Source organism: Dermacentor albipictus, chromosome 7 (genome assembly GCF_038994185.2).
Source record: "Dermacentor albipictus isolate Rhodes 1998 colony chromosome 7, USDA_Dalb.pri_finalv2, whole genome shotgun sequence".
Lineage (NCBI taxonomy): Eukaryota > Metazoa > Arthropoda > Arachnida > Ixodida > Ixodidae > Dermacentor > Dermacentor albipictus.
The window spans coordinates 33,992,747-34,010,362 of NC_091827.1; the positions used below are offsets into that span (position 1 = coordinate 33,992,747).

General features: G+C 45.9%; 2 protein-coding genes across 6 annotated transcripts in view; both read left to right on the forward strand.

Moving 5' to 3' along the window:
- Window positions 1-17,616, forward strand: part of LOC139047780 (poly [ADP-ribose] polymerase tankyrase-like) — a 110,029-nt gene that overhangs the window by 12,363 nt on the left and 80,050 nt on the right. For 4 of the 5 annotated variants that reach the window (XM_070521849.1, XM_070521852.1, XM_070521850.1 and 1 more), the window contains exons 7-10: window positions 3,037-3,201; window positions 12,823-12,960; window positions 14,940-15,011; window positions 15,096-15,210. In XM_070521849.1, coding sequence (XP_070377950.1) covers window positions 3,037-3,201; window positions 12,823-12,960; window positions 14,940-15,011; window positions 15,096-15,210 — 490 coding nt within the window. The remainder of the gene's footprint in view (window positions 1-3,036; window positions 3,202-12,822; window positions 12,961-14,939; window positions 15,012-15,095; window positions 15,211-17,616) is intronic. The other variant, XM_070521853.1, reaches the window with a different exon arrangement.
- Window positions 646-2,485, forward strand: LOC139047372 (tigger transposable element-derived protein 6-like). Its single transcript, XM_070521196.1, has one exon. The coding sequence runs from the start codon at window positions 813-815 to the stop codon at window positions 2,370-2,372; it is 1,560 nt and encodes a 519-aa protein (XP_070377297.1). The 5' UTR covers window positions 646-812; the 3' UTR covers window positions 2,373-2,485.

Genomic DNA, 17,616 nt, shown 5'->3' on the forward strand with positions numbered 1-17,616 from the left:
GGGTCTTGGAGATGATGTCACATCTTCGTGTTTGTACGGCTTTGCATCTGTGTGATTGGCACCGCCTCGTGTGCCTTCGCGAGAGCCAAGTGGTACGAAAAAACATGGCTTGTTTTTTATGCGAAGCGTACTAGCCGCACAACCACGCTCTTCCTTGCTGCGCCGCGCGCGGCTGCGTAGCTACCATATGACGTCATAACAGCTGCAAAAGCGGAGGCTCAACTCATGCGCTCGCTTGCGGCAGCGTAGCTGCATAGCCGGGTCTCAGCTCGTGCGCTCGCCTGCATGAGTTGTTTCTTCGTGTAGCCGAACCAAATACAGTCGAACCCCGCTACAACGAACGTCGCTTCAACGAAATTTTCGCTTCAACGAAATATTTCCAATTCCCCGTCAGCTCGCTATACAAAGTAATGGAACAAATTTCTCATCACAACGAACCATTTTTGGGGCGCGTTTCCGCTTCAACGAAATTTTTGCTATGCGAAGCTCGATTTAAAAATATATCTTACAATAAAACAAGCATATCGCCGCCCATCTATGTACTTCCATAGGCCCACGCTGCTTTGTTTCGCTAAACATTCGCTGGACCAAACTAATCCACTCACTGAAACGCACATGATCACCGCCATAGCTTGGTGTTGATGACTATCGGGTTGGCTGCCTTGCGACAAGGCGCGGGGGCAAGCTCCCGTTTTCTTCCAATCCAATTCAGAGCCGCAACCAATCCGTTGCCAAAGGACGCAGCAGCCTGGCAACAGCAGCGCGTTTGCCCTAGTTTTTTTCACTCGTGCTTGTGCTGCTAGTGCGCTGTAATGAATGCGAGCATGGCGACTTCATCTAGAAAGCGGAAGTTCCTCTCGCTTGAAGAGAAGGCACGGATTATCAGCGCGGCATCCAGTGGCAGGAAAAAGGGAGATGTTGCAGCGGACTTCGGCATCTCACAGAGCACGCTGTCAACGATCTTGAAGTCGAAAGACGCGATAGCGCAAGCTCTTTCTTCGGGGACATCCGCGAAGCGGAAAAAGCTGACGCAAGCGGCTCATGAGGACCTTGAGAAGGCTCTGTACACGTGGTTCCTCGACGTGCGCGCAAAGAAGATGCCGGTCAGCGGAAACATGTTGCAGCAAAAGGCACTTGGCTATGCCTGTATGCTGGGCATCAATGATTTCAAAGCCAGCTCAGGGTGGCTGACCCGTTTTAAGGCCAGGCATGAAATCGTCGCTAAAGTGCTGTGTGGGGAGTCGGCCTCATCAGACGCCGACGCTGCATCTGCTTGGGCATCAGCTACTGTGCCGGAATTAATGGAGAAATATGCCACATCAGACATATACAATGCCGATGAAACGGGACTTTTCTTCGAGCTCCTCCCCTCCAAGACGCTTCACATGAAGGGCCAGCCATGCAGCGGAGGGAAGCATAGCAAAAAGCGTGTGACTGTGCTCCTGTGCTGCAACATGGACGGGTCTGAAAAGCGCTGCCCACTGGTGATAGGCAGAAGTGCGAAGCCGCGGTGCTTCAAAGGTGGCAAGAGCCTGCCCGTCAAATATGTTGCCAATAAGAAGTCTTGGATGACAGGGGCCGTTTTCAAAGAGTGGCTAACCGCTTTCGACCGTGACATGACGGCAAAGAAACGTAAGGTTTGTTTGCTCATCGACAATTGCTCAGCGCATAACGTTGAAGACGTTCAGCTTCAAAGCGTGGAAGTAAGATTCTTCCCGCCGAATTGCACGGCTTTAATCCAGCCGCTGGATCAAGGTATCATCAATAGCGTTAAAAGCGCTTATCGACAGCGACTGATTCAGCGGCTGGTGTTAAACATCGACACCGGTCGGGCAATTGAAGTGGATTTGTACATGGCTGTACAGATGGTCTCAGCAGCGTGGACGGCAACCAGTCGCAGTATCATCTACAACTGTTTTGTGCACGCCGGCTTTCACTCCGATGCTCAACTGGCAGCGAACTCCACGTCGGACGAGGAAGGCTGCAGTACAATTGCTCCACCCTCCACAGAGGCCAATGCGGCATGGGCAGCCCTTCAGGACTCCGGAGATGTGCCGGCCGATGTTCACATCGGCGACTACATCGCTGTTGACAGTGAAGTGCTAGCTCACGAGGAGCTGAGTGACGAAGCTATAATTGAGGGCGTTCGCCACAACGACGCATCATCGGATGATGACAGCGACGCGGAGGACTTAGCGCCACCACCTGCAATAAAAGTGATGGATGCTTTTGATGTGATCCGCAGATTTTTCGGTGCTCACGATGACGACGTCGCGATGCAACTGTTCACCGAGTGCGAAAGCCGCGCCACTGCACTCGTGGCAAAAAAAAAGAAGCAGAAGAAGCTGACCGACTTCTTTGGAAATAAATGATGTTTTGGGACTATGTGGTCCAACCTGACAGTGTTTTTGGCCTGTTTTCGCCTCAACGAAATTTCGCTTTAACGAAATTTTTCGCGCGCCCCGTCAGTTTCGTTGTAGCGAGGTTCAACTGTATAGCCAAGCAACAGCAGTTCACCAGGCTAAACAGTGGTTCAACAACTAAAATAAAGGCTAGTCTGCTTTGCATCCTGGACTTAACCTTAGCTAAGCCACAGCCATTTTTTAATCTCCATGGCGATCTCCGGCAACAGAGATCGCCAACATAGTAATGCTCTTGTCCGACTGCATACGGAAAAATTGCTCTTGCACAAATCCAAGCAAATCTGATTGCCTTGAAGCATAGTATGAGGCAGGGCGTTATTAGAGTTCTTTAAGCTGCTCTAAGCCTAATAAATTTGCCATTTGCATGCCATTTAGTAGCAGAGTTCTCTGTAAGTGTTCGTTAGAATCAAGCGAATGCAGTAGCTGCATGACAAGTCATAGTTGCCAAGTTTTCTTGTTTAAGCTTATCTGTCATCCTGTTTATGGGCCGCCTTTTTTAGTGTCATAGCATCATTAGCACTTGTCTTTTGCATTCTTTGATATTTCACTCCTTCTCGCACACTACAACATGGATGGGCCCTTCACCACTGACATTGGACTTTCCACATTTCAGATTTTGAGTGCGTGCTGACCAACCTGCGGATGCGGCGTGTGGACAGGGGTCGCTACTTGTTGCCGGACGAGGAACGCAAGCGCACGCTCAATATCCTGCAGAGAGCGCTCAACGTGGAGAATGGTATGGATATTCCAGATCCTCGGCAACTAACCATGGACGGAGGTTCGTATTCTCGGTACACTGGTCCACCCGTTTCTCTCGCCGCTTTTTTTTTTTCATCCCCCTTTCACCCTCTTTATTTTTTTTTTTCTTCATCTTCTTTCCGCATTGCTTCCATCATCCCAGTCTGCTGTACGTTTGCGTGTCTGGTGGTTTTATTTTTTTCTTTCTTCCCTACTCCCAACATGTGTAACGTGTGTCGGTGTTTTGACTACTCCTGGCACCTTTCCGCTGCTACTCCCTGGCTAGCTGCTGTGTGTGGCCTGGTTGGGTGCACCCTTAGCTACATGCTACTCTACGGCTATCCCCCACGTTGCTTGCGTCTTCGCCTGTGTGGATCCTCCCAACCCCCCCCGAGAGTCCTGTAAGGTAGATTCACTTGACGGACAGAATCGCCAATTCATTCCGTGAATGCAGCGTAGGGAGGTTTGGTGTGCACCAGACCCTCTGCCACCGCAAGCAGCTCTCGTCTTTGGAGACCTCGTGCATGGTGAGATTCGGCGCTAGTGAGCCAAGTCCTATTTACTCTGTGGGCAATGCTTTGGCGATTCGGTCCGGCTGGTGAATGCAGCTTTTAACTGTGCATCGTTTCTTCTGCGGAATGTAGCCAAAATTCATCGAGGGCGCGCCTCATTACGAGCGCCACCCTTTTGACAATGCAGTGAAACTCAGCAGGGGGAGGCATTGGCCAGACCCTTTTCTTATTTTTTCCCCCCTTTTTTTTTGATCATTGGTGGGAACGTTCTCTCAAGTTGAACCGAGGTCCAACTTGGACATCTGACTGTTGCGCTCCATGAAAGCGCTGAAAACTGCTGTCAAAATGCTCAAGTTGCGTGCCCCCTTGCCTTTGGCTGCATTCCAAGGGATTTGTGAATGAGGTGTCGGCGTGAATGTGGCATGATACCGGTGTGTGTGTGATCCAGGGTTGTGCAGACGTGCCATCTCCTTTGCGTGTCTCTCTGGCAGTCACTGTGCGCTTTTTGTTGTGAATGGCCAAAATCTTCAACCTCATCTGGTTGCATTGTCGCACAGCTCTCGTTGGAAGTGGGTGCTGTGCCATGTTGCCTTTGTGCTTGATGTGAAGAACCCAATCTTCCCCCCCGTATGCTTGCGAGTTTTCTTGATGTTTAGTCTGGATACAGCTTGAGTGATGAAATTTCTTGCATGTTGTGCATGCCACCTAGTAGGCATTGCGAACCAACGTGGAAGTCCCTTGCGGATCTGTCAGTTGCCTAAATGTTGCCATTGCGGCTAACCGGTAAGACGACGTGCATCCCAGATCCTTCCAGGTGTAGATTTCATTTGTATCAACACGCGATTGTGTGGCCGATATTACGATCCGGACCATCTACTGATAACTGCTGGTACTATGGCACGCAAATATGCTATGCCCGACACCTTCGGGCCCTGTTCAGGATGTAAAGGGCGAAGGTTCTCTAAGGCCCTGGCATGACCTGTGGTGGCCACAGACACTGATGATATGTTCAAAGATGCAGCAGCTTGGCAATGCGTACGATCGTTGGTGCCTGCCTGTACCTGCACATGCCAGAACTGTTGCTCATGTTCGGCACAATATATACCTATGTAGCCTGGCAACGTGCGTCTCCTCCTTTGCAGCTCAAGCTCGTGCCCTTAATTGTAAAAGCAGTTACCAGATTGCGTGCACAGTACTATCGGTCACACGATCGTGTGGTGTTACTAGCTGACCTGTGCTGCGAGCAGTGTGTTGGCAAGGGCAAAAGTCTCTTTTTACACTCCGTCTCCATTCCAGTTCACAAAAGTGGAGGTTTCACGCGTAGCAATTTACTTCTGAAGGGCGCTCTCCTCCTCGCTTGAAGGAACCCTGGTGCGCGCATCTGGTTTCTTGCCACATTTTCTTTCACTTAGGTGTGGGTTCTGGGTTTTCTAGTGTCTTGCGAGCTGTTGGAAAGGTCCCGTATGCAGCCTTAATTTGAATTGGTAGTCATTGCAGCCCATCTCATTCACTAGTTCTTGGAATTTACGGATTTATGCGTGGCGAAAGCCAGGGAAGCACTCAGCACTTCATCACTTGCGTTGGGGGCTGAGTGGCTGCGGCAATTTGCTGCTGAACACAAATTCCCCAGCTTAGTTCTCAGCTGTGGCAGTATTCCTGTAATTCGAGTAATGGCATTCCAGTAGTGGCAGGATGCATAAATGCTCGTGCATTGAGGTTTGCATTTGAATCCTAGGTGGTTGAAATCGACCTGAAGCCTGTGCTATTGGGGCCGCTCCGCATAGCACAAATTTTGCTCTCTATTTTTAAAACTGCAGTTGGTCTTTGCAATGTCGCGTGATTAAAAGCACCAATCTCTGAGCACCGAAGGCATTTATTGAAAGGGACATTTCTTTCTTCGAGGAATTATTAGTTGTCAATCCTGCCAGCCACGATCCTGATCAGCTTCTGGTCGTGGGTTCAGTTCCCGACCACAGCAGGAGCGTTTCAATGCGGTTGCAGTTCGGAAATGCTCATGTACTCGGTTTTAGGGAAGAAGCGCCGGGAGTCGAAATCCATCCGGAGCCCTCCATAGTGCAATCTCGGGACAATAAACTCTAATTTTTTAAGTAGTTGGTCCTGGAAATGTCGTTCTTGTCCCAGTAATGTCCTTGGAATGACTTGCCAAATGTTTTGTTCCTTATGGTAAGCATGTGGCAATTGTTGTTGTCCTACTTTTCCTTGAATTCGTGTACACCTCTGTCGAGTGACATGTTGCATCTCTCAAGAGGTTGGTGGCGCATGTTCATTCGGCCATACCGAACCTTTGCTGGTTTTGTATGTACGTCAAAGGTTTGGGCACATTCCTCCTTCCTAGAATTCTTTCGGGTCCTGGGTACAGCTTTGGCCATCGTGCTGTCAAAGTCGGTCGTCCTGGGAGCTGTTTGGGTAATTCACTTCCTCTGTGTCAGGCTTTGTGGAAGTCTGCTGGCTTCTCTCTTTTCCCTTTTTTTTTTTTTACTTCTTCGGAGTTCACACATTTCTCTTCCTATTGGGTGGACAGTGTTTACCGAGCTGGGTGTGGCTGGTTGGAATTCTAACCAGAGTTGACGCTAAAGCCGTGGAAACGATAATCATTTTACTAAGGTTTTACTAACATGCAAGTCGGCCGCACTAGCACAGCCCAACTCTGGCTTATCATATAAGGCAGAATTTATTTTGTTTTAAAAACTGTTGTAACTGCCAACCCAGGTGGTTTATGTTGTAGCACAAGCTGTTACACACGTACCATGTTTTCAGCAGAGTTATGGGGAAGAAAAAAAAAAAGATCGAAGACAGGACATTTGACATAGTGATTTTTCCAACAATTTATTATTTGTAGTTGGGGACACAAGGATTTGAGTGGCAGGCACATATTGGCAATCTCATTAAATGAAAGCAGTAATTTAACCACCGTAACAAACTTGCTTTTAGTTTTTGAGCTGAAGGCTGTCAATGGCAAAGCAGTGTCCGCTCCGTGAAAGTCCTTGGCACTCGCTAGTTTGGAGATTTCTACTCGCAGAATGTGAAGCAGAATGCATTCACAGCTCTCATACTCTCGCCAAAAGCCTTCACACACCATGGAAAGCTATTTGGCATGTTTATCTATCCCTTTCACACACATTTCACATTTGTAGACAAATATTTCTAAACTGGTATTGGACCATATGTTGTAGACAAGGGCCAGATATGATAGCTATGGCAGCCTGTTTTGAGCACTACATGGCTTGAAATAATGCAATCACATTACGGATTTTACTAATTCAGGTGTTTTTTCAGGCTAGAACCTGTGTCCTGAGCTGCATTTCGATGGGGTTGCAATGCGAGCTCATGTAGAAAAATGCAAGCAAAAAAAATGGAGGACACTTAAGCTTCGCCTTCAAAAGTGGAATGCGATAGCGTTATCGCGCCCCGTTCGCACTGCTTACTTAAACGATCTACGCGAGCCAAACGTCGTGATATTCGCGAGCCAAACAGCCGGGCCACTACGCGCCATGAAGGCGGACGCAATCATGGGGCGAGCGGCACGCCGTGTGTCGGGGCGGCGCCGTACATTGCGAGGAGGGGGTCTTCTGTGTTTGCCGCAAGATGGCTTTGCGTGTGCATAGAGCGCAGAGGAAATGTAGCGGAAACGTACTTCGCTACTCGTGAAACTGCGACTTCTGTAATTTACGCTGTCATAATTACCCATATGCACCGCAGTATAACTTCCCTACGGCACGTTTCAAAGGCAACACCACATTCACTAGAAGCGATTTTGTCCCTCTTTGAACGATCGAAGTCGTGGCTGAGTGGTAGCGTCTCCGTCTCGCACTCCGGAGACCCTGGGTCTACTCCCACCAGCCCCTGTCTTGCAAGATGTTTTTTATTTATCAAGTGCCTTCTGGGATTTGCTCACGGCCAACGCCACTGACACCGCCGCCGCCGGATTTTCTGCGACACGAGCTCCTTAACGCTCTAGCGTTAAAAAAAGCGTTTCTGAGTTAAACTGGCAATTCACCACTGCAATCTTCCTTGCATAGCACACAGTTCAGCTTTGGAAGAGGAAATCCCATTAATCAATTGCTTACCACATTCTGTAAATGTTAGGCCGCTGATTGGGCACTACAGACACATCTTGATGTCCACCTCTGCTGATAATGTGTTAATGAAATTTCTGTCTTTGTTTCTTTAAAGAATTTATTCCCCTCTGCTGAAACATGTGGTACACAGTTTGTGGTACAGTTTGTGGTAACTGCATGTCAGTAGTTTCCCGGCCCTGTTGACTTAGGTTGACTTAGTAGCTGACCTTGTACCCTAGTTACCTGAGCACACTAACCGTCGTTAACTAGGACCATAGCTGTAGCCTATCTCCATTGAATTGCAAGGAATACTTAATCACTTTATAAATACTGCTTGCAGTTACTGTAGTTCAACGATAAAGTACAGCTGTGCTATCCCGGCACCCAAGTATGACCCTGGTAGGCCATAACTGATATTCAGCTTATCCCTTAACTTTTAAGGAGTTGTTTAGAAAGAACTGCATGAAATCCTCTTTCTGATTTGTTGTGATTTGAAAAATATTGTTTCAATTCAATTTTCGTATTTTCTCAGAATCATAAGAGAGCTTGTTCTGTAAAAGGGACTTCTTCACAAAGGAATGTACATTAATTACTCTCTCAACCAGCATTAAGTCACTTAATCCACAACATCTCCTAAACGTTATGAATTGCGGTTATTGTGTCTGTGTAAATAGGGTATTAGCCCTCAGAAAAAAAAACATGTTGACTTTTAAGTGATGGACCGGGTAACCTGTGTCTTTTTTGAATGACTACTAGCAAGCTTGTGTGGAAGAGCCCCCCTCCTTTGCATTTTGTTCCTCTTACTGTTGTAGTGCATGGCTCTCTTGGCTGCAGTTGTTGCGGTTCTCTAAGCGACACGCAGGGGGCGCTGCCGCCCCACATTTCTCGGCGATTTCCCTCCTGCACCGCTGTGCTGCCACCTCTAGCATTGTTTTCCAACCCCTATTGACCATTTTCTTTTTGTTTTATTTTCATTTTTAGCATCGGCGCTCAAGTGCCAAAGTCCTAGTGCTGGCTGTGAAAAAATGCGTGTGTAACTTCGTATAGCCTATCGCGAAAAAGTGAAGGCCAGTCGGCCGTTGCCGGCAGTGGCTTGCTGGGCTTCACTGTCTTGTGATAGGCTTTACTGTACTCCATTTCATACATAGCAGGCAATGCTATGAAGTCTAGCGAGACTTGTCTCTCTGTTCGCGTATGCACTCAAGACAGTGATTCACACATGAACGGTATTAGTATGCATTGCATTATTCAGTGTAAGATCAAGCCCAGTATGAGCTAATTATTACTGTATGTGAAAGGAGTCGCAGGTCTGAATTGAACACAAGGAAGGACACATTTCTGTGACTCACGGCCACAGTGCATCACATGCACTCGCGACTCAAAACATAGCTTTGTTACTTCTGGAAGCACGAAACTGCACAAATATGTGGTTTGTATAAGTTTGCGTTCCATGAGTTGAAGTTGTAATTTGTAAATTAAAACCTCGTTAATACAATCCTGTTACGTGTTATTTTTTCTCGGCATCAACGTTCCGGAACCTATTCAGACCAAAATCGTAAATACAATGAAATTAGATTGCTTTAATCAATAAATTGTTATATCTAGGATCATTATAAGTGGTTTCAACTATGTAGTTGCATTGCATTTTATTTTTGGTCCGGTCCTCCCTCTGAAATAGTGGACTGTACTGTAAACTGAGAATATATGGCCTCTTTCAGCCATTTGGGACATCTGGAGGTAAAGGAAATTGTTTGGGTGAAGTACTTCTTTTTATTTTTTGCTGTATGTGTTTTTCGTGAGTTCTTAATGCAGGATGTCTTAGCGCTTTGAATGTACTAAATGTAGATTTTTCAACTTTTTCATCCTGACTTTACACTTCCTTTTTATTTTGGTATGTTTTAAAACCTGGCTTGATGTTCGTTTGAGATAATGCAAGAAGGCATTGAAAAAATAATTCATGCACCTATTCTCATCCCGCCAATTAAACAGTTATCTTCTCACGTGTCAGTGATTGCCACGTGAGAAGTGGAAGACCTAATTTTGACTGCCTCACGTGATTGCAGTTTTGCGAGACGTACAAGTGGTTTGTTGCAATCTTTGCGAGTATGTATATGCCTCATGGCTTAGCATGCTGCTATACATGCTGCAATAACATTCAGCTTATCAATCCATTCAATCGCTCAGGTCATCTTCATGCACTTCGTGTACAATTTTTAGACACCTATACGATGCCTAGAAATGAGAAGGATAATGTTTTAAATAGCTGTCTAGTGAAGACAGCTTAGAAAATGCTATAGATGTCTGCGTGCTTCTACTGATGAAAGTAAGTTATGTAATCTGTTCTCTTTTGTTGTTTTTGGTAGTAACGATATGCACTGGTCAAATTTCTTAAGTGGGCTTGTTCTTTTCCAAGCACTGTATATGTGAAATTAGTCAACAATATTGCCGCACTGGAAGTATACTTCAGAGTTTATGCATGAAGTTCATAATTGTAACCACAGAAGAGCTCTCTGGGAGATTCAGGGCTTGAAACCTAATCTGACGTTGTGCGTCTTGAAGATGCTGAAAGTGCAGCATCTTCCTATATAGTTTTTATACTATATAGTTTTTAAATATAGTTTTTTAAATATAGTCTAAATATAGTTTTTAAACTATATTTTCAGTGGACAGAATTTATCCGCACATGAAAGGGATGTAGTTGAGCCGGCAGGCATAATCATTCATTTTCCAATTTTATGTGGTTTGTTGTCTTGACATCTGTTAATATAAAAATTTTCGTTTAATCTGATTGCGTTCAGAAGTCCTGTAGAGCAAGTGTGGTTGAGATCGAGCTTGCCAATTCCGAGGGGGATTGCAAAATACTTTCTTAAGTCTATAAGACTTCACAAAGTATATAGTATATGTATAAATGTATAAAAGCGTTCCAACGAGCGTCTACTACTTGAAAAGATTGGTGAGGTCGGGTTGGCTTCACTCCGGGCTGATAGGCTGCCGAGTTGTGAGCACTGCAGCACTGCATGCACTAATAGTTTGGTGCGCAATAACTCTTTATGTAATACATTTACACTTTATGTAATACGTGAGCAAAAAGCAGAATGAATGCACTTCTCATGCCTAAAAGTTCTTTTAACGAGATGTATGTCATAAAAAATATATAAATTGCCCGAATCAAGAGTGTTGGATAAGACAAAAAGTTTGTAAAGAGACGTTTGTATCTACTAAGGAAAATATGTAACAAAAGTTATGAGATATGGAAAATGTAGTGCTGGCTAATAAACACTATCTACATGACTTCTTATTTAACAGATATTCCACTGCAAAAATTTTAACAGTAGGCACTACAGTTGGGCGTGCCGGGCTGCGGCCGCCGATGTTCCGGGATGCATAGCGTCGTCGCCACTCTAAGTCCGACAAAAAGGCAGCATCCTCGGACTAGCTGCTGCTCGATCCATCGATAAAATGAGCCGCAGTCGAAGCGGAATCACGAGGTCTGCAATCTTTCGAAGCGCGCGTGCCGCTTCCAGAGGCAGCCCTTTTTGCTTCCTACTTTGAAGAGTGCAAAACTTAAAAGCGCATTCGAAAATTACCGCCTCTGGAGAAAAAATCGAGTTGCTTAGAAAACAGAAATATAGTTGTCCTCCTTCTTGTCCGATGCCAAAGTGTGTCCGTGAGCGGCGCCGATGTTCTTGAAAGCGGCATTTCAAACATTCAATTGCAGGCAGCCATTTTTGCTTTCTACTTTGACGATTGCAAAACTTCAAGGTACGTTCAAAAATCACTGTCTGACGGGGAAAAAGCAAACTGCTTAGAAAATAAGAATATAGTCCTCCTCCTTCACGTCCGATAGCACAGTGTGTCCGTGAGCAGCTCGGAAGGTCTTGAAAGGGCCGTTTCAAGCCACTGTTAATGGGCTAACAATGCACAAGGGGTGCGGTACGGAAAGAGTTAAGATAGGGGGGGGGGGGGCGACATCTTGGGTTATATACTTGGTACGTGATTTCGGAATATAAAAATGGAAAGTGCTTTCTTCTGGTGGGGGTAATTAAATGAAACTAAACATTTGTGCAGTTAGTATGCCATTAACAAACAGTTGGAACTGCTCACGCCCCGGCACTGCTAGTACCGAACTCTGTGCAACAGCTTCACTTGACAGGTGGGCCGAGTAGTGCAAACTAGGAGCATGGCAGGCGAGTCGAGCTTTTGTAGGGAGGGACGAAAGAGAGGCATGAGCTGCGCAAGTGTGATGGAACGTTCGCTCTCATCCATCTGTACATGTTTTTATACTTGGCAGGTTGAAAGCTGTGCAGGTAATGCACTCATACTAAAGTATTGCTCCATGCGTCTTTTTGACTGACTTTTTGACCTGCGACACTTCACCGACGAATTTCTTGGTATATTAAAATCATAACGCCTAAAGTTGACAGTACGCCAAGTAAGTTATTGTTTGTATGCCTTCAGCTTCCAGTCTTTAATTTGTTTAGGTCACAAATGCAGGCAGCGCACTGTGGAGCTGCGGCACAAGTGTGCTTGCACAAACACCTCACTTCGCTTGTCCCCGCTGGTTGATAAGTTCATATCTGTGATGTCTTCTACATGGCACTTGCTTCAAATATTGATTGTAATGTACAAGTCAATGGCGCATCAAATTACGTAGCGCCTCTCTATTCTGTACTCTCACGTAGCATGCACTATGTTTTATTTGGGGGGGGGGGGGGGGCATCATGAATGCAAGTAGTGTGAGCAGTTGCTCCAGTCATTGCAGCATTACCTGCTATGTATGACATAAAACTATGTTGTGGGGCTTGGTGTGGTGACAGATTGTACGAGAGTGAGAAGAGTGCCCAGGATGTAAAGGGTAAATGCGCTGTCTTCGAGACAGTTGGTGTCGCATCTGCACTTGGTGAGATGTTGATAGACACGGTTAATGAAAAACAATGCAGACTTGTAGAACGGTCAGGGGAAGTGTCAGTGTCACGGTTTGGCGACGTTAATGTCACATTTCTCGTCAGCTGTGTGCCATTCTGCGCTCATGCCTCTTCCCGTTCTGTCGTGCTGTGGTGGTTGGAGCAGTGGATGTGTCCTTTGTGGGCAAGGAGGAAGAGGAAGAGCTATCCGAAGCCTCGCCGCCGGCCACGAACTTCCGCGGCCGTCGCCGAACAAGCCAGAAAGAGGACGTCGACATGGAGGAGGACGAAGACTCAGATTCTGGTTTGTAAACTTTCTCTTGCAAAGTGGCATTGGTAGAAAGCAGAAGATTGTGCCCATTAAAGACTTTTAGCCTGTTCGTATGCATATTAACACTTACAGAGTGCTGAAACACCGCAGACGAATACGCGAGCACAACCACAACCACTTGTGTGCGTCTTTGTGGCAGGTATTTTAACTACAGCGCACAAAAGTATTGAATTAACAGGCTATGTACTGCCTGGTTGTTGGCATAAAGGCATCAGCAGCAGCAGTAGTCACTAATTTATAATGTGTATTGTGCTGACGGGGATGACACCAGAGCAAAAAAAAAAAAAAAATGGGACAGACGGGAACTAGCAACTTGTGAGTTTAGGCTTGTCTCATCTTTTTTTGCTGTGGTGTTGTCCTCGTTAGGGCTATACAAATTATACAATGAAAACAAACTAGCCAGCAGTGCTAGTAGCTACAGTTATTAATGTACGGAGACATTCCTGTGGCAGAAATAGTCGTGCAATAAGGAAGTGTTTGCATTGTGGTTAAATGAAAACCGCCGCAAGACACGCCTGCACTGGCACTGCTGCTGCTCTTTCCAGTCATGTCGCTGGTGTTCAGGCATTACGCTCACTGCAATATTTATAAGGTCCGGTTACAACTCTCACGTCTAATACTGAACCTTGTTATGACACCTAATCATGGCGACTACTTATAAAGACATCAATTACTTCAGCTTGTTCTAAGTAGTAACGATAGGGTAAGGAGGATGAATATAGCACTGAATGAAAGGGTTCATTCGACTATATTCTCGCTATGGCTGCGTTTGAATTGTTGCCATAGGCTGCAAAGTAGACAGCTAAGGGGGCTGTGGCCACCTTAAGTCTCTTTCCAATTATGATGAAGATGTCAAGGAAGCTTGCTTTCTGAAGACAGCATCGAAATCAAAAACGATGCAGGTGACTTTACTGTCCTAACAAGATGGCAGCTGAGCGCAAGGCTTGGAAATTCTACTGGAAGTTCATCTGGGCACACAAGAAAACGTAGTCACGCTTTCCTGTGCGCCTAATGTAGGTTACTTCGTGTGTTTATAGGTTCGCAGACGCAAAGAGTTTAAATACAGACTGTGTGCTTAGCTTTTCCTTGTTGCCGCATGGTGGTGTTACATTGCAGAAGCATCTTCCACACGTCTTCCAGACAGTTCCGTTACTACAGCTTAAAGCTGTTTCCTTAGCTGTCTACGTTGACAATTTCGGATGCTGGCCGGCATTGGAACATGCCCTGTGCTGTGGCTTACAACAGTTTGGAGCTCGCTCCAGATCCGTACCACTGGCTCGGATCTGGAGTGAGCTTGGAATATCTGGACACCTGCCAATAAGTGGCCATAGGCAATAGCCATTAGGGCATATTGTTGAAAACAAAGTTACGGACAATTTTGTAAAGCTGTGACCAAAATGGCCACAGCAGATCTCTTGCTAGTAATGGATGTTTCAGCTGTCGTGTGACTGAGCTCTTGTACTAATACCCAGAATCAGTTTATTTTCTAATTATGATCACTGGCTGGAGGTGGTGCAAATATTCGTGCAATCAGTGGGAATAGTGTCTGCGCTGTGTTTGCGTAAAAATATGCTATGTAACAGTAGGCCAAAGAATTTGTTAGAAGCGAATGACAAGGCTGATGCTGAATTGTTTGTTTTGTTGCAGAATGATTTCCCTTACTACGACAAAACGTAAGACAATATTTAGTGTATCACTTATAGCAATGTGGAGGGGTCATTAGGGAATGATAAGAGCAGAGCTCTTGCTCTTACCATTCGCCAAGTTGAGGCATTGGAGTGATGCAGAATTCGAATATTTTACGAGCACAATGCCTGACTCTTGCTCGAAACAACATGCCACTGAAGCTCAACGGTTATGGGGTTTTGCATGTGAACAAAAGGTTGCCTATTGGTTTGCTATGGCCAGAAATGTATAGCCACAATTTTATTTCTTTCGTCTTTTTTCTCCAGATACTGGAAGGCGCTCGAAAGGTGCCAAGGGCCGTCCCGTGGGCTCACGTGTCAAGCTGAAAGGCAAAAAAGGTGTGTCTGCTTTGACAGAAAGCCTGTGGTGCTTAATGTTGAAGGGTGTGGTTGCTCATACTTTCTTTTATCTCTTGTGGCTAGCATCGAAACCTGCCTCATCACCCAAGTGGAGCTCGAGTACTGCACCCATTGAAGCACTGAGGCCCAACCCCAAGGTGGCTCTTCTCGAAAAGGACCCATACTTTGAGTCAGCTAGGTAAGAAAGGGCCCCTCGGACCACACCTGCACCTGGAATGAAATTGTAGACCTCTGCTACAGAAGGGGGGGGAAAAATTAGGCATTAGGGTGCCGTGTTAATGAAGTTAGTACTTTTTGTCGGTGTACTCCTGATGCAAGGGCCTTCTGATGCGTCAAAACGTACCAGCTATACAATGGGCGACAAAATCGGCTACATGCGTCATATGTGAAAATTAGCATCTTTTCTTTGAAGGCCACTATGAAGGCCCACTCACACCGGTGGCTTGAGGAGTTCGCGAGACCATTTGTGACTGGTGACCAAAAAGTGACCGAAGGCAACGGATGCTCACACCGGCAAGCGCCATCTGCTCACTATTGCATCGCTACGTAAATTAGGTATCAGCGTATGCAGACGTATTGTTCCGGCACATCGTATTTGCCCAGCAGTTTTGCAACTGCAATTGCACAACTAAGAAATCAAGCATCAAGCAACTGGCCCAATATAATCTCTTCTTTAGAAAAGCGACCATCTGCGATCAACTTGATTGTGCGATCACTGTCACTCACAGGTGTGAATGAACCTTAACCCTTTATGGACGAGGCATATAAATACCCAGAAAAAAAATGTTTATTTTTTATCTAAATGTGCAAAATACATCCAAAATAAGCGTAATCAAAGAAAAGAAAAAAATATTTTGCGGAAATTTTTTCAACAATAGGGGGACAACCCCAGGCAGAAAACTGAAAGTAGACTTTATTGCCAAGCCACCTAATGCTCCATCTTCAATTTGTATAGATAGGTCTCATCACATGTTAATCATAGGTGTACATTTCATTTGCTTTACATGTGTGACACCACTGCAGCTAGATATCTTGCGTCAGCCAGTCTCCTCTGACCTTGCTTTCAAAAGACAGCGAATCGCGTGCCAAACTTCCTCTTCCTCACCCAGTCTTCCTAATCTAAGCCAACAATTGACGCTTGCTGCCTCTCATTCAGTGTTGGCCGAATACATTTAGCCGCAAACTTCATACTCAATACTGAAACTCTGCAAGAAAAGTATCTTCATTTCTGGTGTGTTGCCCGTAGGCAACACTCATCAACAGAGGGTTAAGAGTAAGCATTTAGCCTGGCTGTAGATTGCAGGGAACACTTGGTGTTTGTACAGTGGACAAAAAAATGTAGCCATGTGCGCATTAAGGGGGGAGGCTACACTTTAAATACAACTTTTTTATTTTTGGACAGATCTGAACGAAATTTTCACACATTGTGCATTTTAATATGCAGATTCTAAAAATATAATTAATTTTGCCATAGGATAAGTAGTTTCTGATATACCCTAAAAGCATTGTATAAGCTGAGTCCTTTGTTTGGAGGAAAATTAGCATCTAAACAGAAAACCCTAACACAGTAATTTGAGTATAAAGACTATCTAGGATGTTCAGGGAGTGCCATAAGGTATTATTCAATGTTCTAGGCTAATCTGAGCAAGAGTTAGAGCTCATCAAAGTTGTGAGAAAAAACTGCCATCTTGACATGTCAAGCATGTGACCCATTTCAAAAACTTTTCGAGAAGAGTGCTGCTTTGAAAAGGTGCATATTGCTTACTGCATACATTTATCTTTCTGGCAAAAAAAAAATTATGTTGATAGCTGAAATAGGACAGAAGCTATTTTACCTCCAAAATTGGAAGTCTGTCGGAATTGTTGTTTTGAGAAATCAAGGAAAAACATTCTGCAACATCTTTATTGAGAACATACCAATAAAATCTCAAGGAAATTCACCAGGGGCATCATCTGGATACATCCTATCTTTTTGCCGCTTTTTGGCCAGCTTCCTTGCGCTCAAAGAGGCTTCTCGCTTCTTGCTCGAGTTAGCACTTCGAAGGTCCGGCGCTCGCTACGCGCTCGCTACTTTCTTCAGTCGTGAAGGAAACGGTGCCTGCACGATCTGTGCCAACACGCGTGGCGTGGGCGGACGAAGTGTCGACGCTAGACGCGCCAGTTTGCAGCTCGACGCGCCAGTTTGCAGCTCGGAACTCATCCGGTAGAATGTCCAGGCAGACCAGCAACTGGCAACTCCGCGAGTATGACAGGCCTAGCCGCCTTCCGTCGCGCATTGCACAGCCGCTTGACGCGTAGTAGCCTTGAGACGACAATCTTTTCCAGCCATCCGGGCAGCGAAATGAGCATCTTCTTATCAAACGTCGCGAAGCAAGCGGCTGAACAAACGTACACAGCGGCGCGATGAAACCAGAGATAAACAAACGTAGCGAGACGCGAGAGCGGTCGAGCGCGCGCCGACGAGCACCGGACCAATAGGAGCGAGGCGCGCAGGGGTGTGCGCGCTTTGGCCAATCGGCGGCACGGACGCATCCTCCAGAAATGACGCGATAGCGTCGGTTTCCCTTCACCGACGCCATTTTGA